Source organism: Pseudophryne corroboree, chromosome 6 (genome assembly GCF_028390025.1).
Source record: "Pseudophryne corroboree isolate aPseCor3 chromosome 6, aPseCor3.hap2, whole genome shotgun sequence".
Lineage (NCBI taxonomy): Eukaryota > Metazoa > Chordata > Amphibia > Anura > Myobatrachidae > Pseudophryne > Pseudophryne corroboree.
Window position 1 is genome coordinate 374,727,570 of NC_086449.1, and position 26,612 is coordinate 374,754,181.

The 26,612-nt window shown below is 48.1% G+C and overlaps 1 protein-coding gene across 6 annotated transcripts in view; it reads left to right on the top strand.

The window, feature by feature from the left end:
* Positions 1 to 26,612, top strand: part of NRF1 (nuclear respiratory factor 1) — a 242,709-nt gene that overhangs the window by 38,080 nt on the left and 178,017 nt on the right. For 5 of the 6 annotated variants that reach the window (XM_063926730.1, XM_063926729.1, XM_063926733.1 and 2 more), the window contains exon 2: positions 23,997 to 24,237. In XM_063926730.1, coding sequence (XP_063782800.1) covers positions 24,003 to 24,237 — 235 coding nt within the window. In that variant the 5' untranslated portion in view covers positions 23,997 to 24,002. Of the gene's footprint in view, positions 1 to 23,996; positions 24,238 to 26,073; positions 26,125 to 26,612 lie in introns of those variants that run through there. The other variant, XM_063926734.1, reaches the window with a different exon arrangement.

Here is a 26,612-nt window from a genome sequence, read left to right on the forward strand (position 1 = left end):
CAGGATCCCGGGCGATCAAAATACCGGCAGATAGAATGCCGACCCACAGGGATTTAGAACCTGTGGCGAACGCAGTGAGTGCTCGCCTCCTGCTGGCATTATGCTTGCCGAGATACTGGGGTCGGTATGCTGACTGGCGATTTCCTGAATGCCGCTCTCCCAGCCCCAAACCCTTGCAAATTAGCGGAGACAATTATGCAGTTTTGCATTAGAACCATGGGGCAGATGTATTAAGCCTGGAGAAGTAATAAAGCAGTGATAAGTGGAAGTTGATAATGCACCAGCCAATCGGGTCCTAAGTGTCATTTCTCTAACGTCCTAAGTGGATGCTGGGGACTCCGTAAGGACCATGGGGAATAGCGGCTCCGCAGGAGACTGGGCACAAAAGTAAAAGCTTTAGGACTACCTGGTGTGCACTGGCTCCTCCCCCCATGACCCTCCTCCAAGCCTCAGTTAGATTTTTGTGCCCGAACGAGAAGGGTGCACACTAGGTGGCTCTCCTGAGCTGCTTAGTGAAAAGTTTAGTTTTAGGTTTTTTATTTTCAGTGAGACCTGCTGGCAACAGGCTCACTGCACCGAGGGACTAAGGGGAGAAGAAGCGAACTCACCTGCGTGCAGAGTGGATTGGGCTTCTTAGGCTACTGGACATTAGCTCCAGAGGGACGATCACAGGCCCAGCCATGGATGGGTCCCAGAGCCGCGCCGCCGGCCCCCTTACAGAGCCAAAAGACTGAAGAGGTCCGGGAAATGGGCGGCAGAAGACATCCTGTCTTCAATAAGGTAGCGCACAGCACCGCAGCTGTGCGCCATTGCTCTCAGCACACTTCACACTCCGGTCACTGAGGGTGCAGGGCGCTGGGGGGGGGGGGGCGCCCTGAGACGCAATAAAAACACCTTAGATGGCTAAAAATACATCACATATAGCTCCTGGGCTATATGGATGCATTTAACCCCTGCCAGTTTTTCCTTAAAAAAGCGGGAGAAAGGCCGCCGAGAAGGGGGCGGAGCCTATCTCCTCAGCACACAAGCGCCATTTTCCCTCACAGCTCCGTTGGAGGGAAGCTCCCTGACTCTCCCCTGCAGTCCTGCACTACAGAAACAGGGTAAAACAAGAGAGGGGGGGCACTAAATTTGGCAGATTAATAATACAGCAGCTATATAAGGGAAAAACACTTATATAAGGTTATCCCTGTGTATATATATATATATATATATATATAGCGCTCTGGTGTGTGCTGGCAAACTCTCCCTCTGTCTCCCCAAAGGGCTAGTGGGGTCCTGTCCTCTATCAGAGCATTCCCTGTGTGTGTGCTGTGTGTCGGTACGTTTGTGTCGACATGTATGAGGAGGAAAATGGTATGGAGGCGGAGCAATTGCCTGTAATAGTGATGTCACCCCCTAGGGAGTCGACACCTGACTGGATGGTCGTATGGAAGGAATTACGTGATAGCGTCAGCACTTTACAAAAGACTGTTGACGACATGAGACAGCCGGAAAAACAGTTAATACCTGTCCAGGCGTCTCAAACACCGTCAGGGGCTCTAAAGCGCCCGTTACCTCAGATGGTCGACACAGACCCAGACACGGACACTGACTCCAGTGTCGACGGTGAGGAAACAAACGTATTTTCCAGTAGGGCCACACGTTACATGATCACGGCAATGAAGGAGGTTTTGAACATTTCTGATACTACAAGTACCACAAAAAAGGGTATTATGTGGGGTGTGAAAAAACTACCCGTAGTTTTTCCTGAATCAGATGAATTAAATGAGGTGTGTGATGAAGCGTGGGTTTCCCCCGATAAAAAACTGCTAATTTCTAAAAAATTATTGGCATTATACCCTTTCCCGCCAGAGGTTAGGGCGCGTTGGGAAACACCCCCTAGGGTAGATAAGGCGCTCACACGCTTATCAAAACAAGTGGCGTTACCGTCTCCGGATACGGCCGCCCTCAAGGAGCCAGCTGATAGAAAGCTGGAAAATATCCTAAAAAGTATATACACACATACTGGTGTTATACTGAGACCAGCAATCGCCTCAGCCTGGATGTGCAGTGCTGGGGTGGCTTGGTCGGATTCCCTGACTGAAAATATTGATACCCTGGACAGGGACAGTATATTATTGACTATAGAGCATTTAAAGGATGCATTTCTATATATGCGAGATGCACAGAGGGATATTTGCACTCTGGCATCAAGAGTAAGTGCGCTGTCCATTTCTGCCAGAAGAGGGTTATGGACGCGACAGTGGTCAGGTGATGCGGATTCCAAATGGCATATGGAAGTATTGCCGTATAAAGGGGAGGAGTTATTTGGGGTCGGTCTATCGGACCTGGTGGCCACGGCAACGGCTGGGAAATCCACCTTTTTACCCCAGGTCACCTCTCAGCAGAAAAAGACACCGTCTTTTCAGGCTCAATCCTTTCGTCCCCATAAGGGCAAGCGGGCAAAAGGCCACTCATATCTGCCCCGGGGCAGAGGAAGGGGAAAAAGACTGCAGCAGGCAGCCTCTTCCCAGGAACAGAAGCCCTCCCCCGCTTCTGCCAAGTCCTCAGCATGACGCTGGGGCCTTACAAGCGGACTCAGGTACGGTGGGGGGTCGTCTCAAGAATTTCAGCGCGCAGTGGGCTCACTCGCAAGTGGACCCCTGGATCCTGCAGGTAGTATCTCAGGGGTACAAATTGGAATTCGAGACGTCTCCCCCTCGCCGGTTCCTGAAGTCTGCTTTACCAACGTCTCCCTCCGACAGGGAGGCGGTATTGGAAGCCATTCACAAGCTGTATTCCCAGCAGGTGATAATCAAGGTACCCCTCCTACAACAGGGAAAGGGGTATTATTCCACGCTGTTTGTGGTACCGAAGCCGGACGGCTCGGTGAGACCTATTTTAAATCTGAAATCCTTGAACACTTACATACAAAGGTTCAAATTCAAGATGGAGTCACTCAGAGCAGTGATAGCGAACCTGGAAGAAGGGGACTATATGGTGTCTCTGGACATCAAGGATGCTTACCTCCATGTCCCAATTTGCCCTTCTCACCAAGGGTACCTCAGGTTTGTGGTACAGAACTGTCACTATCAGTTTCAGACGCTGCCGTTTGGATTGTCCACGGCACCCCGGGTCTTTACCAAGGTAATGGCCGAAATGATGATTCTTCTTCGAAGAAAAGGCGTCTTAATTATCCCTTACTTGGACGATTTCCTGATAAGGGCAAGGTCCAGGGAACAGTTAGAGGTCGGAGTAGCACTATCTCAAGTAGTGCTACGACAGCACGGGTGGATTCTAAATATTCCAAAATCGCAGCTGATTCCGACGACGCGTCTGCTGTTCCTAGGGATGATTCTGGACACAGTCCAGAAAAAGGTGTTTCTCCCGGAGGAGAAAGCCAGGGAGTTATCCGAGCTAGTCAGGAACCTCCTAAAACCAGGCCAAGTGTCAGTGCATCAATGCACAAGGGTCCTGGGAAAAATGGTGGCTTCTTACGAAGCGATTCCATTCGGCAGATTCCACGCAAGAACTTTTCAGTGGGATCTGCTGGACAAATGGTCCGGATCGCATCTTCAGATGCATCAGCGGATAACCCTGTCTCCAAGGACAAGGGTGTCTCTCCTGTGGTGGTTGCAGAGTGCTCATCTTCTAGAGGGCCTCAGATTCGGCATTCAGGACTGGGTCCTGGTGACCACGGATGCCAGCCTGAGAGGCTGGGGAGCAGTCACACAGGGAAGAAATTTCCAGGGCTTGTGGTCAAGCCTGGAGACATCACTTCACATAAATATCCTGGAGCTAAGAGCCATCTACAATGCTCTGAGCCTAGTAAGACCTCTGCTTCAAGGTCAGCCGGTGCTGATCCAGTCGGACAACATCACGGAAGTCGCCCACGTAAACAGACAGGGCGGCACAAGAAGCAGGAGGGCAATGACAGAAGTTGCAAGGATTCTTCGCTGGGCAGAAAATCATGTGATAGCACTGTCAGCAGTGTTCATTCCGGGTGTGGACAACTGGGAAGCAGACTTCCTCAGCAGACACGACCTCCACCCGGGGGAGTGGGGACTTCACCCAGAAGTCTTCCACATGATTGTGAACCGTTGGGAAAAACCAAAGGTGGACATGATGGCGTCCCGCCTCAACAAAAAACTAGACAGATATTGCGCCAGGTCAAGGGACCCTCAGGAAATAGCTGTGGACGCTCTGGTAACACCATGGGTGTACCAGTCAGTGTATGTGTTCCCTCCTCTGCCTCTCATACCCAAGGTACTGAGGATCATAAGAAGGAGAGGAGTAAGGACTATACTCGTGGCTCCGGATTGGCCAAGAAGGACTTGGTACCCGGAACTTCAAGAGATGCTCACAGAGGACCTGTGGCCTCTACCTCTAAGAAAGGACCTGCTCCAGCAGGGACCCTGTCTCTTCCAAGACTTACCGCGGCTGCGTTTGACGGCATGGCGGTTGAACGCCGGATCCTGAAGGAAAAAGGCATTCCGGATGAAGTCATCCCTACCCTGATCAAAGCCAGGAAGGATGTAACCGTACAACATTATCACCGTATTTGGCGTAAATATGTTGCGTGGTGCGAGGCCAGGAAGGCCCCTACAGAGGAATTTCAACTGGGTCGTTTCCTGCATTTCCTACAAACAGGACTGTCTATGGGCCTAAAATTAGGGTCCATTAAGGTTCAGATTTTGGCCCTGTCGATTTTCTTCCAAAAAGAACTGGCTTCAGTTCCTGAAGTACAGACGTTTGTCAAGGGGGTACTGCATATACAACCTCCTTTTGTGCCTCCAGTGGCACCTTGGGATCTAAATGTAGTTTTGGGATTCCTAAAATCACATTGGTTTGAACCACTTTCCACTGTGGACTTAAAATATCTCACATGGAAGGTGGTAATGCTGTTAGCCCTGGCTTCAGCCAGGCGTGTCTCAGAATTGGCGGCTTTATCCTATAAAAGCCCCTACCTAATTTTTCATACGGACAGGGCAGAATTGAGGACTCGTCCTCAATTTCTCCCTAAGGTGGTTTCAGCATTTCACTTGAACCAGCCTATTGTGGTGCCTGCGGCTACTAGGGACTTGGAGGACTCCAAGTTGCTGGACGTAGTCAGGGCCCTGAATATATGTTTCCAGGACGGCTGGAGTCAGAAAATCTGACTCGCTATTTATCCTGTATGCACCCAACAAGCTGGGTGCTCCTGCTTCTAAGCAGACTATTGCTCGCTGGATTTGTAGTACAATTCAGCTTGCACATTCTGTGGCAGGCCTGCCACAGCCAAAATCTGTAAATGCCCATTCCACAAGGAAGGTGGGCTCATCTTGGGCGGCTGCCCGAGGGGTCTCGGCTTTACAACTTTGCCGAGCAGCTACTTGGTCAGGGGCAAACACGTTTGCTAAATTCTACAAATTTGATACCCTGGCTGAGGAGGACCTGGAGTTCTCTCATTCGGTGCTGCAGAGTCATCCGCACTCTCCCGCCCGTTTGGGAGCTTTGGTATAATCCCCATGGTCCTTACGGAGTCCCCAGCATCCACTTAGGACGTTAGAGAAAATAAGAATTTACTTACCGATAATTCTATTTCTCATAGTTCGTAGTGGATGCTGGGCGCCCATCCCAAGTGCGGATTGTCTGCAATACTTGTACATAGTTATTGTTACAAAAATCGGGTTATTATTGTTGTGAGCCATCTTTTCAGAGGCTCCTCTGTTATCATGCTGTTAACTGGGTTCAGATCACAGGTTGTACGGTGTGATTGTTGTGGCTGGTATGAGTCTTACCCGGGATTCAATATCCTTCCTTATTGTGTACGCTCGTCCGGGCACAGTATCCTAACTGAGGCTTGGAGGAGGGTCATGGGGGGAGGAGCCAGTGCACACCAGGTAGTCCTAAAGCTTTTACTTTTGTGCCCAGTCTCCTGCGGAGCCGCTATTCCCCATGGTCCTTACGGAGTCCCCAGCATCCACTACGGACTATGAGAAATAGAATTATCGGTAAGTAAATTCTTATTTTTTCAAACCCACAATGATTGGCTGGTGCATTATCACCTTCCACTTATCACTGCTTTATCACTTCTCCAGGCTTAATATACTGCTGAAAAAAATAAAGGGAACACTAAATACATCCTAGATCTGAATGAATGAAATATTCTTATTAAATACTTTGTTCTTTACATAGTTGAATGTGCTGACAACAAAATCACACAAAAATTATCAATGGAAATCAAATTTATTAACCCATGGAGGTCTGGATTTGGAGTCACACTCAAACTTAAAGTGGAAAAACTCACTACAGGCTGATCCAACTTTGATGTAATGTCCTTAAAACAAGTCAAAATGAGGCTCAGTAGTGTGTGTGGCCTCCACATGCCTGTATGACCTCCCTACAATGCCTGGGCATGCTCCTGATGAGGTAGCGGATGGTCTCCTGAGGGATCTCCTCCCAGGCCTGGACTAAAGCATCCACCAACTCCTGGACAGTGTGTGGTGCATCGTGGCCAGATGTGCTCAATTGGATTCAGGTCTGGGGAACGGGCGGGCCAGTCCATAGCATCAATGCTTTCGTCTTGCAGGAACTGCTGACATACTCCAGCCACATGAGGTCTAGCATTGTCTTGCATTAGGAGGAACCCAGGGCCAACCGCACCAGCATATGGTCTCACAAGGGGTCTGAGGATCTCATCTCGGTACTAATGGCAGTCAGGCTACCTCTGGCGACCACATGGAGGGCTGTGTGACCCCCCAAAGAAATGCCACCCCACACCATTACTGACCCACTGCCAAACCGGTCATGCTGGAGGATGTTGCAGGCAGCAGAACGTTCTCCTTGGTGTCTCCAGACTCTGTCACGTCTGTCACATGTGCTCAGTGAGAACCTGCTTTCATCTGTGAAGAGCACAGGGCACCAGTGGCGAATTTGCCAATCTTGGTGTTCTCTGGCAAATGCCAAACGTCCTGCACGGTGTTGGGCTGTAAGCACAACCCCCACCTCTGGTCGTCGGGCCCTCATAACACCCTCATGAAGTATGTTTCTGATCGTTTGAGTAGACACATGCACATTTGTGGCTTGCTGGAGGTCATTTTGCAGGACTCTGGCAGTGCTCCTCCTGTTCCTCCTTGCACAAAGGCGGAGGTAGCGGTCCTGCTGCTGGGTTGTTGCCCTCCTACGGCCTCCTCCACGTCTCCTGATGTACTGGCCTGTCTCCTGGTAGCGCCTCCATGCTCTGGACACTACGCTGACAGACACAGCAAACCTTCTTGCCACAGCTCGCATTGATGTGCCATCCTGGATGAGCTGCACAACCTAAGCCACTTGTGTGGGTTGTAGACTCCGTCTCATGCTACCACTAGAGTGAAAGCACCGCCAGCTTTCAAAAGTGACCAAAACATCAGCCAGAAAGCATAGGAGCTGAGAAGTGGTCTGTGGTCACCACCTGCAGAACAACTCCTTTATTGGGGGTGTCTTGCTAATTGCCTATAATTTCCACCTGTTGTCTATTCCATTTGCACAACAGCATGTGAAATTGATTGTCAATCAGTGTTGCTTCCTAAGTGGACAGTTTGATTTCACAGAAGTGTGATTGACTTGGAGTTACATTGTGTAGTTTGTGTTCCCTTTATTTTTTTGAGCAGTGTACATCTGCCCCCATGTAACTTACAAAATCTGAGAGCTGTTGCCAGACATATGATGCTTGTAGATTCTGTTTTAAATATTTAACACAAGCCTTAGGGTGGCCGTACACTAGGACAACCAGCATCCTTAAGATTTCCCCAGCAACACTCCCGGCATCTCCTGGAGTACAATAGATCGTTAGGTCAGGAAAAGTACCTAACAATCTATCGTACGACCTGTGAATCACCGCTACCCAGATTGCCTGATCTTATGTGCAGTGCGTAAGATCAGAGGATCCAGCATACAACCCGTGGGACCGCGCATCGAATCGTTAGTGAAGTGCAAACGATTTGCACTTCCACTAATGATATATCAATCCAAATTATTGCTATATGGCGCATCGCCCCGATAGTCTTTCAGGTGTGTGGGGGGCTTAAGCTTTTAATTGCACATATTTTTAAATATGGAACGTTGTGATAATGTCGATTTATATACAGGAACGAAAAGCTATACCTTCTATACACTCTAAACACACTTTAAACCTTAGCCGCTGCGGCCGCTATACTTGGTACACACGCTACGTACTTTTTACACTAATAGCGTACAGAGTCCCGTACGATGTACGGACTCTGTGTACAAACGCCGCGCTGACGGTACAATGCACCCGCAGCGCGTACACACCCGATGAATACACTTTAAACCTTATACAGCAATGCAAAGCGTTACTAATACACTTTTAAACCATAGCGGGGAAAGGAAGACACAATACCGATTTGTAGTTAAATCACTGGTTTCTGACACCACAGCGTAATATTGCTGAAAGGGGGTTACAATATATACAATACAATATAAGACAATATAACAGAATAATGGCTACAGTCAATGGTACATACGTGAGTATATTCGCGTGCGCTTCCCGGTCCGGTCCTCCGTAATCTAATAGATAACGTTGTGAGTCTTGTGTCAGACCAGGCTGCAGCAGGCTTTATTTATACAATTCTTCCAAAAGCAATACAATGGATACTGTAATCCCTTTGTCCATTGGACACAGGAATGCACTTTTACAGTACAGGAGAGGTCATAGATCGGTTTGAATAGGTAGGCGATGTCTTTCCCAACTGCTCTTGTGGGTGGTCTCCTCTGGATTCCCGCCGCATACATAATGTACAGTAAATACAGTTTATATCTATATTCTGCTTCTGCACATAACTATCCGCAGGAACATGCGATCTTCCTCAAACCAACACCGGAATGTTACCCTTAAAATACCCTACAGCTGGATACCAAACACCACCCTATGACCTTGTTCTGTCCCCTCCTATTCTGTAAAGGTGAATCCCTTTGTTCTGAAACCATTTAAACTGTTATTTTCTGGTGTGGTGCAGGGGGACTATGTGTACATTGTGCACTATTTGGATTAAATATGTAATGTGTTTTGATAGCTCTCCATGCATTCACAAACTCTACCGTAAATACCCATACCACCCGCTGATGCGCACGACCGCGGGAGCGACCATACGCAAATTGTGAATATGTGCACGCACAGCAGAACAAGTAAATTTAGTGCCCCCCCCTCTCTGTTTTTACCCTGTTCTGAAGTGTAGACTGCAGGGGAGAGCCAGGGAGCTTCATTCCAGCGGATCTGTGAAGGAGAAATGGCGCCAGTGTGTCTGAGGGAGATAGCTCCGCCCCTTTTCTGCGGCCTATTCTCCCGCTTTTTTCTGGATTCTGGCAGGGGTATTTACCACATATATAGCCTCTAGGGCTATATATTGTGGTATTTTTGCCAGCCAAGGTGTTTTTATTGCTGCTCAGGGCGCCCCCCCCAAGCGCCCTGCACCCTCAGTGACCGGAGTGTGAAGTGTGCATGAGGAGCAATGGCGCACAGCTGCAGTGCTGTGCGCTACCTTGGTGAAGACTGATGTCTTCTGCCGCCGTTTTTCCGGACCTCTTCTTGCTTCTGGCTCTGTAAGGGGGACGGCGGCGCGGCTCCGGGACCGAACACCAAGGACTGGGCCTGCGGTCGATCCCTCTGGAGCTAATGGTGTCCAGTAGCCTAAGAAGCCCAATCCGGCTGCAAGCAGGCGAGTTCGCTTCTTCTTCTCTTAGTCCCTCGCTGCAGTGAGCCTGTTGCCAGCAGGTCTCACTGAAAATAAAAAACCTAACTATACTTTCTTTCTAAGGGCTCAGGAGAGCCCCTAGTGTGCATCCAACCTCGGCCGGGCACGAAATCTAACTGAGGCTTGGAGGGGGGTCATGGTGGGAGGAGCCAGTGCACACCAGGTAGTCATAAATCTTTCTAGAGTGCCCAGCCTCCTTCGGAGCCCGCTATTCCCCATGGTCCTTACGGAGTTCCCAGCATCCACTAGGACGTTAGAGAAATCTTATTTTTATTACCTGTACACACACCAACACAAAATAAATCTATTTCTCTAGCATCCATAAGGGATATTAGGGAATTGGTACGATGGGTGAGTATAGACGGGGTCCAAAGGAGCCAGTGCACTTTAAATTTCTTCAACTGAGTGTGCTGGCTCCTCCCCTCTTTGCCCCCTCCCACAGGCAGTTTAGAAAAAAGTGCCCTCAGGAGATGATGCACATCTCTGCAGCTCCAGGGAGTTTTCTTCAGTTTCTTTTAAAACTTTATTATTTTGGGTATGCTGTTTGGGCAACAGCATACCTGCACCGTGGAAGTTTGTTTGTGTGTGTGTGTGTTTTTTTTTTTGGGGGGGGGGGGGTCACCGGCCTCTGTAAGGCATCAGAGCTGCTTCCCCGCTCCAGGACCACCGTCCTGAGAGGTTGTTGTACAGCGGGGCACTGCGCCTTAGCGGTCACAATCGCAGCACGCCGCATACCCCTAACATTGCCTGAAGATGACGACAGTGGTGAGTATAAACTGGGATCCCCCGGTTCTTGGTGCTGCAAAAATGCAGGGGCGGCATATGGGACCCTCCCGGGGGGAACCCGCTATAGCCACCCTGTGTACACTGGCAGCAGTAGTGGAAACTAACACTTCTGTGATGTTTTTACACTATGTGGGAGACATTGCCAGTATAAATATCTCTGAAGCTCCGGCGCCATTACAGGGGGCGGAGCTTCCTCAGAGTGGGACCAGTGGCGTTTGGCGCCTTCCTCTGCTTTCAGCTGCAGCAGCAGGCACACACAGCTCCTCCAGACAACTCAGAGGTGTAGCAAAGGGGGTGAGCCGCTATTATACACAATCTGTGTCCTGAAAAGGACTAAGGGGGTCATTCTGACCCATTCGCACGCAGCGGTTGTTCGCTGCTGTGCAAACAGGTCAGGACTGCACATTGCGCACGCGCGCTGTTGCCTGGCGACAGACGTCGCCAGGCAACAGAGCACCTAGCGTGAAGAAAAGACGCAGCGCTGGACGGAAAGAAGATTGACAGCGGAGAGGCGGTCCGTGGCAGATGCTCACCGTTGGAGGCCGTTTTCGGGTAGTGGTAAGAACGCAGTCGTGTCCAGGCGAACGGAGGGCGGATGTCTGACGTCAGGACCGGGACCTTCATTGCTGGATCCGTTGCACTGGGTAAGTAGCTGCAGGGCTGGTCTTGTTTTGCAGGAAACTTTTTAAGCATAGCAGGGCTGCACAAGCTATCGCAGCCCTTCTATGCTAAAATACACTCCCCCATAGGCGGGGATTAGTTGATCGCAGCAGCAGCAAAAACTTGCTGGCTGCGATCAACTCGGAATGACCCTCTAAAACTCCGGTGTTACACTGTGATATAACAGCTTGCAGCCTCACTGGGGCTGTTTAGCTTGGGTGTGCTGTTCCCTTCTCTCTGTCTCCCTCTCACAGTAAGGGCAGGCTTGCTATTATATTACTTGTCTGTGTGTATGTGTATATAAGTGTTGTTTACTGTAAACATGGTAAAACACCAATTATGCAGTGTATGTCACACCAGATTCTCTCCCTCTACATCTGATTCCATATCATGTGAACAATGCAGCCAGTCATCACAACTCAGTGAGGGGCTGGGGGGAGGGTCAAGAGCCTTCCTGGCTAGGTGCCATAAAATCCATGATGTCAGATATGTCATCTCCGCTCACTGCTAATACTCAGAAAACCCAAGAACTGCAGCAGGCTGTGGCAGACCTAGTTGCAAGGGCAGATGTTCCACAGCACCCCCTCTCTAGATCACGACCACAAAAGCGTGGGTTACCTGTTTTACTCTGACTCTGATGAGGAGATACAGGAGAAAGGGGAGGGATTGGATCCTGTTACGGGGGATTCCCCTTCTTCACAGGGTGTTGAACCCCTCATTCTTGCTACACGGGACGTGTTAAAACTCCCTCTATAGGACGCTGCTGCACAGCAGCAGTTTTTCATAACACAGAACAAACTCAGTGTCACTTTCCCTGATTTTGCAAAGTTAGATGACCTGTTTAAGTTAGCCTGGAAATATCCAGATAAGAAATACCAAGTGTCAAGAAGGTTTTTGCACACTTTCCCATTTGCTCCTGAAGGCAGGAAACTCTGGGAAGAACCCCCAGCTGTAGACGTATCAGTCTCTCGCCTATCTAAAAAGCCTGTATTGCCAGCTCCGGGGTACTTTACCATAAAGGACCCCCCAGTATAGAAAAATAGAGACTACACTGAAGTCTATCTACACAGCAGCAGGTATATCAGAATATGTCCCTGGTCCACATTTCTCCCCTATGGGGCCCCGCCGGCTAGACGTTCCTACCCGAGGCCGTCTACCCAGTCCTTTCAGTCTAACAGATTTAGATCTAGGGCCAGAGGTGCCTTGAATACGGCTAGAGGCACCAGAGGTAAGACAAGAAAACTAGTAATCGCAGGTTCTCAGGAGAGCACCAGTTCAGCTTCCACTAAGGCTTCAGCATGACTGTGCCCACTCATCCTGAGGGGATCTCGAGGTGGGAGCTCGGCTGCGTCACTTCAGCTGCACCTGCCAGGATACCTGGGTAAAGGACCTCATCTCTCAGGGCTACAAGCTGGAGTTCGACGGTGCTCCTCCCCAACGATTTTTCAAATCAAGCTTACAAGCTTTGGAGGATACGTGTGTTACGCTGCAACAGGCCATCCTAAAATTGGTCCAGTCCCAAGTCATTGTTCCAGTGCCACTACAACAATAGGGAAAGGGTTACTACTCCAACCTGTTCATGGTACCGAAACTGGACGGTTTAGTAAGGCCCATTTTGAATCTAAAATCCTTGAACCCTTACCTAATTGTTTTCAAGTTCAAGATGGAATCCTTGCGAGCAGTGATTGCGGGCCTGGAAGAACGGGAGTTCATGGTCTCCCTGGATATAAAGGACGCCTATCTCCATATCCCGATTTGGCCACCTCACCAGGCTTACCTAAGGTTTGTCCTGCTGAACGATCACTACCAGTTCCAGGCGCAACCCTTCGGCCTGTCCACAGCTCCGAGGGTGTTCATGAAGGTGATGGCAGAGATGATGTTCCAAGTCCAGGAGGTCAATATTGTCCCTTATCTGGACGATCTCTTGATAAAGGCGAGATCCAGGAAGCTCTTATTGCTCCAAATAGACCACACTATCCAACTTCTGTCACACCATGGGTGGATCCTCAATATACAGAAGTCCCACCTGGAGCCAACTCAGCGGCTCCTGTTCCTGGGAATGTTGCTGGATACTGTGACCCAGAAAGTGTTCCTGCCAGAACATTTCAATTGGATCTCCCAAGTGGTCCGGATCACATCTTCAGATGCAGCGGATAATATGACTTTCACCTCAGGCCAGGATTCCCCTCCTGTAGTGGCTAGTCTCTGCAAACCTACTGGAAGGTCTAAGTTTCGGGATTCAGGATTGGATCCTCCGCACGACAGATGCGAGTCTGAGAGGATGGGGAGCTGTCACCCAAGGGGCTCAGTTCCATGGCAGGTGGTCAGCCCACAAAGCCCTACTTCCGATCAACATTCTGGAACTTCGGGCGATCTACAATGCTCTGCTTCAGGCCTCTCCTCAGGGATCACGCGATCCAAGTTCAGTCGGACATTGCTATGGCAATGGCATACATCAATCGGCAAGGAGGGACAAAAAGCAGGGCCTGCATGCGAGAAGTGTCAAAAATACTCCTCTGGGCAGAAAGAAATGCGAGAGCAATGTCCGCAATCTTCATTCCGGGAGTGGATAACTGGGAAGCTGACTTCCTGAGTCATCACAATCTACACGAGGAAGAGTGGGGGGCTCCACCATCAGGTGTTTCAGCAGATCATCGACAAATAGACATGATGGCTTCTCTACTCAACAAGAAGCTTTGCTGGTATTGCTCACGAACCAGGGACCCTCAGGTGAGGGCAGTAGATGCACTGATGTCGCCTTGGCCTTACCGGCTGGTCAACCTGTTTCCTCCGATTCCATTGCTCCCAAGCGTGCTAAAGCAAATTGGGAATCAAAGAGTCCAGGCAATTCTGATTGCCCTGGATTGGCCTCGGAGGGCGTGGTACGCAGGTCTTCTAGACATGTCCGTCGAAGACCTTTGGCCTCTGCCAATAAGAAGAGATCTTCTTCAACAAGGACTGTTCGTCTACCTGGACTTGCGACTTCGTTTGACAGCATGGAGGTTGAGCGGAACATCCTAGCTCACAAGGGCCTTTCCAAAAAGGTTATTGATACCATGGTTCAGGCCAGGAAACCGGTGACGTCAAAACCCTATCATCCTATCTGGAGAAGATATGTCTCTTGGTGCGAGGAATGCACATATCCACCAGCGGCGTTCCACTTGGGACGTTTCCTGCAGGCTGGTGTGGCTAAGGGCTTACGTTTGGGTTCCATTAAGATCCAGATTTCATCTCTCTCTCTCAATTTTCTTCCATAAGAAATTGGCAGTGTTGCCAGAAGTTCAGACCTTTTTGCAAGGGGTACTTCACATACAACCTCCTTTTGTGCCGCCCACGGCACCCTGGGATTTGAATTTAGTGTTGGAATTTCTACAGGCCTCCTGGTTTGAACCTCTGATGACTGTAGAAGATAAGTACCTCACGTGGAAGACTGTGATGTTATTGGCCCTGGCTTCTGCTAGGCGTGTCTCAGAATTAGGAGCCTTATTGTGTAAAAGTCCCTACTTGGTCTTTTACAAGGACAGCGCGGAGCTCAGGACTAGGCAGCAGTTCCTGCCGAAGGTAGTCTCTGCGTTCCACTTGAATCAACCTATTGTGGTTCCGTCAGGTTCTGGCACTTCTGCTCCTCTGGAGGCATTGGATGCTGTGCGAGCCTTGAAGATCTATGTCAAGAGGACGGATCAGATCAGAAAGATGGTTTCCTTGTCCGTGCTATGTGATGCGCAGAAAAAGGGTTGCCCTGCTTCTAAGCAGTTTATTGCTCGTTGGCTTAAGCTTACTATCCAACAGGCCTATGTGTCGGCAGCCTTACCTGTTCCACAGTCTCTGAAGGCCCACTCTACAAGATTGGTGGGATCTTCCTGGGCGGCTGCCCTTGGAGTCTCGGCCTTGCAACTATGCCGAGCTGCTACCTGGTTAGGGGAAGAACACCTTTGTGAAGTTCTACAGGTTTGATACCCTTCCAAAGAGGATACCCAGTTTGGGCAGGCGGTGCTGCCCATTTTGGAAGCTTTGGGACATCCCCATCATACTAATTCCCCAATATCCCTTATGGATGCTAGAGAAAATAGGATTTTAATTACCTACCGGTAAATACTTTTCTCATAGTCCATAAGGAATATTGGGTGCCCGCCTCATTGCGTTGACTTTTCTGCAGGTTTTCTCTTATATGGTTACCTGTTCAGCTGTTGCTGTATTGTTACCAGCAACAGCTGAACAGGTAACTGGTTGCTGGTTGATTTATGTTATTGGTGTGCTGGTGTGTGAATCTCACCACTCATTGTTATGTTCCTTCTCTCAAGTATGTCCATTCTCCTTCGGGCATTATTTTACCTATAACTGCCTGTGGGAGGGGGCCTAGAGGGGAGGAGCCAGCACACCCAGTTGAAGAAATTAAAAGTGCACCGGCTCCTGTGGACCCCGTCTATCCCCCCCCATCGTATTAATTCCCTTATGGATTACGAGAAAAGTATTTACAGGTAGGTAATTAAAATCCTATTATTTTAGGCTTCATGGTTAAATGTACTGTACAGGAATTCTGTGGAAACAATAGCAATTAGTATCTTGTTAAACCTGTAGTGTGTTCTTTTTTTCATTTTTTGGTTATTCAATTAAACCTATGTACCTAAAATGGGATGCAATTCATGTGCCAGCGGTAGTGACAAAGCCCCCAGTTGGAAGGCCGGCTAACAGGCAACAGAGCCCGCAAGGGGCTCCGTTGCGCTCCCCCCCTGCTGGCCTTCTGGCGGCAGGGTCGGTATGCTTACTGCCGGGATTCCGACCACCGGCATTTCAGCCCCAACCCCATGAAATATACCAAAAAGATCAGTGTGACATTTATAAAACTTTATGCGGCATGGAACAAAACAGTGAAATAGGTCTAGACACGAAGGGGTAAATCTCTAACATAATTTTTCGGTAGACCGCTATAAACCATGCTGAAAAGGAATATATACTGTGTGCTTTTTTTTTTTTTTGCTTTTATGTTAACGGTACACAGTGGGCTCAATTAAATTCTACGCGGATTGAATAGCGCCGGCAACTAGCTCCCGGTGCTATTCCATTCAGCAAGCTGTCAAGTCGGAGAAGTCCGGTTTTTGCGGCCTATACAGTGCTTTGCCGCAAGAACCAGCACTCCGACTAAAGTTCCCTATGTGATGCTGTGTTCCACGCGCTATGGGCAGAACTCAGCATCGCGCTAGCATTCTTGTCTGATTTCTACTCGCACCCTCCGGGAGTGCGAGAAGAAACCTTCTCGTCGGACGTTGCATCCTGTTGAATTGAATAGCACTGGCGCTATTCAATTCACGTAGAATTGTATCGAGCCTAGTGTATCCATAGCTAAGCATCTCTTCCATATTTAATAGACTTAAATGCAGAAACAAAAGTCTTGTTCAAAAATGCCAATATGTGGAAAAAAAAATGCAGTTTCACAGTAAAAAGATGCAAAATTACTTACTAATAATTTTGGTAAATTCACCAAAGCGCTTATTCAATTGTACTTTTACTGCTAATTTCAATTCACCAACTCTGAGCAAGTGATAAAATTGGGGAAAATCCTTTATTTTAAGTTAAATATGTCTGGATTTGTTTCTGAACCCCTTGGACAACCCCCTGAATGACTAAAAAGGCACTCAAAGTTTTTCATTATTTTTAATTGGCCAATAATGAAATCACATTTTTGGGGTTCAAAATTATGGATATTGGGGTACAAGGTATGGGACAGGTATATTGGGGTGGGGGGGCTTTATGAGTGGGACAAGTGGTTTTTAGACTTGCAGGTGGGAGTAATCAGTGTGTTTCCGCTTTTTTATTTTTTTTTAGTTTATTTTTATTCCCCCTAAAATTACCCAAATATATACTTATGCCCATTTTTATGTACCCCAAATTGAATTTTGCCACTTATTTTGCTGAAAATAAATGCTTTCGATAATATTTTTACATAAAGAAAAAAAAAATGCATAGAACAGCCATTTGACCCAAATTAACTACCAGAAATATGTTTATTATAACAAATAATACACCTTTTATCTGATGTTAGTTTAGCTTTATGGTGGGCTACGGACAGAGTTACTCAGTTTTCACTTTCGGCACAAATTTTCGCGGTAATCCCGTTTTTGAGAAGATAAGAATAACTTTATTGTCACTACAACATGAAACATGTATAGCGAAATTACATACAGTTCTCTCATGCCATATAAAAAATACACCATAAATAAAATTAACAAAACTGCGAATTCAAGCTAACAATCATAGAAGGGAAGAAGCTATTCCTCAACCTGCTAGTTCGACATCCCAAACACCTATAACGTCTCCCTGACGGCAAGAGGGAAAAAAACACATTACATAGGTGACTCCCATCTCCAATCATCTTATTTGCCTTCGACAGACTCCTTGCAGTGAGTACATCCGCCAACCTAGGCAAAGATTGGCCAATGATCCTCTTTGCATTTGAATAGGGTGAATCACTGGAGTGTGCATACCCACGAAAAGTCTGTTTTTGGCGACAAAAAGAAGCAAAAATGAAACTGTTGTAAATTACTGCGATTTTGCTGTTTAATTGGTTTCCCCCCTGTATAACTACTTACTGCTTTTTGTTGTAGATAGGGAGGCCAATCCCGGGCCGTTTTTTTTCCAATTCCAGGATTCGGGATTGAAAAACGCTCAATCCCAGGATTTCCAGGATTGCAGTAGGGATCAGTGAAAGGCAGCGCGGGAGGGTTGGTGTAGGTAGCGGCGCGGGAGGGTTGGTGTAGGTAGCGGCGCGGGAGGGTTGGTGTAGGTAGCGGGGATGGAGGGAGGGTGTAGGTAGCGGGGAGGGAGGGTGTAGGTAGCGGTGCGGGAGGCTCATGGGGAGCACCGCACGGAGGGAGGGTGGGTGTAAGTAATACTACTTACTATTAGGTCGGCGGCAGCCATGGAAACACTGAATGTGGCGGCATTTCAAATGTAGCGCCGGCCGCCAGCCAATCAGGGAAGCGGCCGCAGCATTCGCTCCTGATTGGCTGCTGCGGCAGCTTCCCTGATTGTTTTTCTCTGACGTCCTAGTGGATGCTGGGAACTCCGTAAGGACCATGGGAATAGACGGGCTCCGCAGGAGACTGGGCACTCTAAGAAAGAATTAGGACTACTGGTGTGCACTGGCTCCTCCCTCTATGCCCCTCCTCCAGACCTCAGTTAGAATCTGTGCCCGGCTTGAGCTGGTTGCACACTAGGGGCTCTCCTGAGCTCTTAGTAAAGAAAGTATTTATTAGGTTTTTTATTTTCAGTGAGATCTGCTGGCAACAGACTCACTGCTACGAGGGACTTAGGGGAGAGAAGCGAACCTACCTGCTTGCAGCTAGCTTGGGCTTCTAGGCTACTGGACACCATTAGCTCCAAAGGGATCGAACACAGGCCCAGCCTCGGTCGTCCGGTCCCGGAGCCGCGCCGCCGTCCCCCTTGCAGAGCCAGAAGCAAGAAGAACGTCCTGGAAATCGGCGGCTGAAGACTCCGGTCTTCATTAAGGTAGCGCACAGCACTGCAGCTGTGCGCCATTGCTCCCCATGCACACCACATACTCCGGTCACTGATGGGTGCAGGGCGCTGGGGGGGGGGGGCGCCCTGGGCTGCAATTAGATTACCTTAAAATGGCAAAAAACACATAATATAGTCTAATAAACTATATATGTGTAAAAATCCCCTGCCATAATATTAATATAAAGAGCGGGAGAAGCCCGCCGAAAAAGGGGCGGGGCTATCTCCCTCAGCACACTGGCGCCATTTCCTCTTCACAGCTCCGCTGGAAGGACGCTCCCCAGGCTCTCCCCTGCAGTTTCCAGGCTCAATAGGGTAAAAAAGAGAGGGGGGGCACTAAATTTAGGCGCAATACTGTGTATTATAGCTGCTATAGGGAAAATCACTTTGTGTAGTGTAAATCCCTGTTTATATAGCGCTGTGGTGTGTGCTGGCATACTCTCTCTCTGTCTCCCCAAAGGACTTTGTTGGGTCCTGTCCTCAGTCAGAGCATTCCCTGTGTGTGTGCGGTGTGTCGGTACGGCTGTGTCGACATGTTTGATGAGGAGGCTTTATGTGGAGGCGGAGCAGGTGCCGATAATAGACACCAGAGTGGATGGATATGTGGAAGGTATTAACCGACAGTGTCAACTCCTTACATAAAAGGCTGGATGACGTAACAGCCGTGGGACAGCCGGCTTCTCAGCCCGTGCCTGCCCAGGCGTCTTAAAGGCCATCAGGGGCTCAAAAACGCCCGCTACCTCAGATGGCAGACACAGATGTTGACACGGAGTCTGACTCCAGTGTCGTCGACGACGAGACTAATGTACATTCCACTAGGGCTATCCGTTGCATGATTACGGCAATGAAAAATGTGTTGCACATTTCTGACATTAACCCAAGTACCACTAAAAAGGGTATTATGTTTGGGGAGAAAAAGCAACCAGTGGTTTTTCCCCCTTCAGATGAGTTAAATGAAGTGTGTGAAGAAGCGTGGGCTTCCCCTGATAAAAAAAACTAGTGATTTCTAAAAAGTTACTATTGGCGTACCCTTTCCCGCCAGAGGACAGGGTACGTTGGGAGACATCCCCGAGGGTGGATAAAGCGCTCACACGCTTGTCAAAAAAGGTGGCACTACCGTCTCAGGATACGGCCGCCTTAAAGGAGCCTGCGGATAGAAAGCAGGAGGCTATCCTGAAGTCTGTATATACACACTCAGGTACTATACTGAGACCTGCTATTGCTTCAGCATGGATGTGCAGTGCTGCAGCAGCGTGGTCTGATTCCCTATCTGATAATATTGATTCCCTTGACAGGGACACTATATTGCTAACCATAGAGCATATTAAAGACGTAGTCTTATACATGAGAGATGCACAGAGGGATATTTGCCGGCTGGAATCTAGAATAAATGCAATGTCCATTTCTGCCAGGAGAGTATTATGAACTCGGCAGTGGACAGGTGATGCGGATTCTAAAAGGCACATGGAGGTTTTGCCTTACAAGGGTGAGGAATTGTTTGGGGATGGTCTCTCGGACCTCGTTTCCACAGCGACAGCTGGGAAGTCAACATTTTTACCCCAGGTTCCCTCACAGCCAAAGAAAGCACAGTATTTATCAGGTACAGTCCTTTCGGCCCCAGAAAGGCAAGCAGGTTAAAGGCGCGTCCTTTCTGCCCAGAGGCAGGGGGGTAGAGGGAAAAAGCTGCACCATACAGCCAGTTCCCAAGAACAGAAATCCTCCCCTGCTTCCACTAAATCCACCACATGACGCTGGGGCTCCACTGGTGGAGCCAGGTGCAGTGGGGGCCCGTCTCCGGAACTTCAGCGACCAGTGGGTTCGCTCACAGGTGGATCCCTGGATTCTACAAGTGGTATCTCAGGGATACAAGCTGGAATTCGAGACGTCTCCCCCTCGCCGTTACCTCAAATCAGCCTTGCCAGCTACTCCCCCGGACAGGGAGGTAGTGCTGGCGGCAATTCACAAGCTGTTCCTCCAGCAGGTGATAATAAAAGTTCCCCTCCTTCAACAGGGACGGGGTTACTATTCCACAATGTTTGTGGTACCGAAACCAGACGGTTCGGTAAGACCCATTCTAAATTTTAAATCCTTGAACACTTATATAAGAAGGTTCAAGTTCAAAATGGAATCGCTCAGGGCGGTTATTGTAAGCCTGGAAGAAGGGGATTACATGGTATCACTGGACATCAAGGATGCGTACCTGCATGTCCCCATTTACCCACCTCACCAGGTGTACCTCCGTTTTGTGGTACAAGACTGCCATTATCAATTCCAGACGTTGCCGTTTGGTCTGTCCACGGCACCGAGGGTATTTACCAAGGTAATGGCCGAAATGATGATACTCCTTCGAAAGAAGGGAGTTATAATTATCCCGTACTTGGACGATCTCCTTATAAAGGCGAGGTCCAGGGAGCAGTTGTTGGTCGGAGTAGCACTATCTCAGGAAGTGCTACAACAGCACGGCTGGATTCTGAATATTCCAAAGTCGCAGCTGGTTCCTACGACACGTCTGCTGTTCCTGGGTATGATTCTGGACACAGAACAGAAGAAGGTGTTTCTCCCGGAGGAGAAGGCCAAGGAGTTGTCATCTCTGGTCAGAGACCTCCTAAAACCAAAACAGGTGTCGGTGCATCACTGCACGCGAGTCCTGGGAAAGATGGTAGCTTCTTACGAAGCAATTCCATTCGGCAGGTTCCATGCAAGGATCTTTCAGTGGGATCTGTTAGACAAGTGGTCCGGATCGCATCTTCAGATGCATCGGCTGATCACCCTGTCCCCGAGGACCAGGGTGTCTCTGCTGTGGTGGCTGCAGAGTGCTCATCTTCTAGAGGGCCGCAGATTCGGCATACAGGACTGTGTCCTGGTGACCACGGATGCAAGCCTCCGAGGTTGGGGGGCAGTCACGCAGGGAAGAAACTTCCAAGGACAATGGTCGAGTCAGGAGGCTTCCCTACACATAAATATTCTGGAACTAAGGGCCATTTACAATGCCCTAAGTCAGGCAAGACCCCTGCTTCAAAACCAGCCGGTGCTGATTCAGTCAGACAACATCACGGCGGTCGCCCATGTAAACCGACAGGGCGGCACAAGAAGCAGGATGGCGATGGCAGAAGCCACAAGGATTCTCCGATGGGCGGAAAATCACGTGATAGCACTGTCAGCAGTGTTCATTCCGGGAGTGGACAACTGGGAAGCAGACTTCCTCAGCAGGCACGACCTCCACCCGGGAGAGTGGGGACTTCATCCAGAAGTCTTCCAACTGATTGTAAACCGTTGGGAAAGGCCACAGGTGGACATGATGGCGTCCCGCCTAAACAAAAAGCTAAAAAGATATTGCGCCAGGTCAAGGGACCCTCAGGCGATAGCTGTGGACGCTCTAGTGACACCGTGGGTGTACCAGTCAGTTTATGTGTTCCCTCCTCTTCCTCTCATACCAAAGGTGCTGAGGATAATAAGAAAGAGAGGAGTAAGAACTATACTCATCGTTCCGGATTGGCCAAGAAGGACTTGGTACCCGGAACTGCAAGAAATGATCTCAGAGGACCCTTGGCCCCTGCCTCTCAGACAGGACCTGCTACAGCAGGGGCCCTGTCTGTTCCAAGACTTACCGCGGCTGCGTTTGATGGCATGGCAGTTGAACGCCGGATCCTGATGGAAAAGGGCATTCCGGTTGAAGTCATTCCTACGCTGATAAAAGCTAGGAAAGATGTGACAGCAAAGCATTATCACCGCATATGGCGAAAATATGTTGCTTGGTGTGAGGCTATGAAGGCCCCCACAGAAGAATTTCAGCTGGGTCGATTTCTGCACTTCCTACAGTCAGGAGTGACTATGGGCTTAAAATCGGGTTCCATTAAAGTCCAGATTTCGGCCCTGTCTATTTTCTTTCAAAAAGAACTGGCTTCACTGCCTGAAGTTCAGACGTTTGTTAATTGAGTGCTGCATATTCAGCCCCCTTTTGTGCCCCCAGTGGCACCTTGGGATCTCAACGTTGTGTTGGATTTCCTAAAATCACATTTTGTTTGAGCCACTTCAGACCGTGGAATTAAAATATCTCACGTGGAAAGTGGTCATGCTTTTGGCCTTGGCTTCGGCTAAGCGGGTGTCAGAATTGGCGGCTTTGTCCTGTAAAAGCCCCTATCTGATCTTCCATATGGACAGAGCAGAATTGAGGACGCGTCCCCAATTCCTCCCTAAGGTGGTATCAGCGTCCAACCTATTGTGGTGCCTGCGGCTACTCTGGACTTGGAGGCCTCCAAGTTGCTGGACGTAGTCCGGGGCCTGAAAATCTATGTTTCCAGGACGGCTAGAGTCAGAAAGACTGACTCGCTGTTTATCCTGCATGCACCCAACAAGCTGGGTGCTCCTGCTTCTAAGCAGACTATTGCTCGCTGGATCTGCTCCACGATTCAACTTGCACATTCTGCGGCTGGACTGCCGCATCCTAATCAGTAAAGGCCCATTCCACGAGGAAGGTTGGCTCTTCTTGGGCGGCTGCCCGAGGGGTCTCGGCTTTACAACTTTGCCGAGCTACTACCTGGTCGGGATCAAACACGTTTGCAAAATTCTACAAGTTTGATACCCTGGCTGAGGAGGACCTTGAGTTTGCTCATTCGGTGCTGCAGAGTCATCCGCACTCTCCCGCCCGTTTGGGAGCTTTGGTATAATCCCCATGGTCCTTACGGAGTTCCCAGCATCCACTAGGACTTCAGAGAAAATAAGAATTTACTCACCGGTAATTCTATTTCTCGTAGTCCGTAGTGGATGCTGGGCGCCCATCCCAAGTGCGGATTGTCTGCAATACTTGTATATAGTTATTGCATAACTAAAGGGTTATTGTTATGAGCCATCTGTTCGTGAGGCTCAGTTGTTATTCATACTGTTAACTGGGTATAGTATCACGAGTTGTACGGTGTGATTGGTGTGGCTGGTATGAGTCTTACCCGGGATTCCAAAATCCTTTCCTTATTGTGTCAGCTCTTCCGGGCACAGTTTCCCTAACTGAGGTCTGGAGGAGGGGCATAGAGGGAGGAGCCAGTGCACACCAGTAGTCCTAATTCTTTCTTAGAGTGCCCAGTCTCCTGCGGAGCCCGTCTATTCCCATGGTCCTTACGGAGTTCCCAGCATCCACTACGGACTACGAGAAATAGAATTACCGGTGAGTAAATTCTTATTTTTTTTTTTATACTTGTGAGTGTATTTCATGATGATCTGTATGAAATTGTCACCATTTCTGGCAATTGTGTTTTGTATGACATGTATCTGTACTTCTGTATTAAAATGTTTATCATTCTAGAAACACTGTATGATCTGTTTTTACAGTTAACAATGGAGGATCATACTGTTACCCAAACGGATAACCTGACTACCATTGAAGCCCATACAGTTGCTCACACTGTGGCTCAGCAAGTACAACAAGTCCATGTTGCCACATACACAGACCACAGTATGCTAAGTGCTGATGAAGATTCTCCATCATCTCCAGAGGATACTTCTTACGATGACTCGGATATTCTCAACTCCACTGCAGCTGATGAGATAACTGCCCATCTGGCAGCTGCAGGTATGACGTCTGTGTCTATGAAATAATACGGTTTGTTTGTATTCAGGCACTAATAGCTTTATAAATTGTAAGCTTGCGAGTAGGGCCCTCTTCCCTCTTTGTCTGTTATTACCCAGTTTTGTTGTATTTCTGTTCTCTTACTGTTCTGATCCCCATTGTAAAGTGCAAAAGATTATGCTGGCACTATATAAGTTAATGTTTAAGAATAAGAAAAATTGTATTAACCCATTTTTGCCCAAGTTTTTATTTCAAACTTCTCTATAAAGAAAATATTTTAAAATTACATTGTTGCTACGTATATGATACCAAACCAAAAATGGTTTGATATCAAGATTCATTTAGATAGAAAACATTGTTCCCAATAGGGAACACCAGAATCGAAGGGGGTTCCCACTTGGAAACACCAGGATCTGCAGATATATATCTGCACATCAAGGGATCTGCAGATATATCTATAGGCAGATCAGGTAGTGTGTTGTGCATACTAAAAGAACCAAAATACTTCACTGTTAACCTGTAGCAATAACTCTGGAATTCTTTTCAAATCCCCACATGCAAACTTAAGTATGGTCTTATAATACCCCTTTCACATCCCAACAATAACCCGGTATCGACCCGACATATTGCCGGGTTGACACGGGTTAGCGTGCGATGTGAAAGGGCCCCATGAGAATTCCCGGGTCGCCTGAACCGGTAATTCAACCCTGGTTAGTGGCAGCATAAACAAATTCCCGGGTAGATGAGACCCATTTACTACATGGGGAGAGGCGGTGCGGAGATGAGCTCATCTCCCAGCGCCGCCTCCACCCCACACTGATATGTCAACCGACCCGGCATATTTCCAGGTCGGAAAGCCAGCGCAGAGGCTCCAATGCCGGATCCCACCTGGGAAGGACCTGTTTAAAATTCCCAGGTGGGATCCGGCATTGGAGATCTGAAAGGGGTATAAAAGACAAGAATTATACAGACATCTGTGAAAGTTATGCACAAGATGGTAATTGATCATTTGTGAATAGAGAAGACTCTATAGCAGTCCTGAGGGCATTTCATTACAGTTCCAATTAGCTAATCTGATTCCCTATTGATAAAGAAAATTAGTACTTCCTAAATGGACTCTGAAAAGACAAATATGCCTCTGTAATACTCTGAAATTTAGGGTTTGTTCTCTGCATTCTATTCTGGGTTTTTTTTCACCCTAGAGCAGAGGTTCCCAAACAGTGTGCCGTGACTCCCTGGGGTGCCTCGGGACACTTGCAGGGGTGCCCTGGGTTGGTGGTCCAGGACCAATTCAAATTATTCATGGTCAATATTATAGGCAAAACCAGTGCTGGTGGCTGCCAGTCATAAAATATGTGGCCAAACAGAAGCAAATCTTGTCCCTCACCACACAACTGACCCTAAGGATGACATATAAACGCGATCTACTTAATGTAATATTTATTTCTAAATTTCTCAATAAGAAATTTTTGGCCTAGGGGTGCAGAGAAAAAAATTCTGATATTCTAGGGCGCCGTGATTCAAAAAAGTTTGGAAACCACTGCCCTAGAGGAAAAATCTGTTGCTGTTGTTGTTTTTTTTTTTTTTTTGTAGTCAAATTTAAAAAAAAGTTTTACCCTTATTTTATCTTCACTTTTAAAACAGCACTCTCACCCAACGAGGTGAGAGTGCCCAACCAAGATCTAACCCAAACACTGGGAAGATCCGTAATATGCATAAATATTCCCCAAATAAGAATGATAACACTCACCAGACTAAATTTGTAACAAAAAAAAAAAAAGCAAATTTATTTGAGAACAAACATTTAAATGAGATTTTTTTTTATTTTTTTAGAACATACCATGTCCAATTAGTACAGACATTTCGATCCCAATCTAGGACCTTTTCGAGGTATCTATTATTATTATTATTATTATTATTATTATTATTATTATTATCCTTTATTTATATGGCGCCACAAGGGTTCCGCAGCGCCCAATTACAGAGTACATAAACAAATAATCAAACATGAAAACAGCAACTTACAGTTGATGACAGTATAGGACAAGTACAGGGTAAATAAACATAGTTACATCAGCAGATGACACTGGAATAAGTATCAGGTGGCAGAAGACTGATGGATTTGGTGCAGTTGAAGATTATTAAAGTAAGAAAGGATAAGCACATGAGGGAAGAGGGCCCTGCTCGTGAGAGCTTACATTCTAAAGGGGAGGGGTAGACAGACAGGGGTGACACAGATTGGGTACATAGAGAGCGTAGAACAGAGGGTTAGGATGAGATTTGGCTGGGTTTGGTGAAGAAGTGGGTCTTGAGAGCCCGTTTGAAGTTTTCTAGAGAGGTGGAGAGTCTGAGAGGGAGAGGTAGGGAATTCCAAAGAA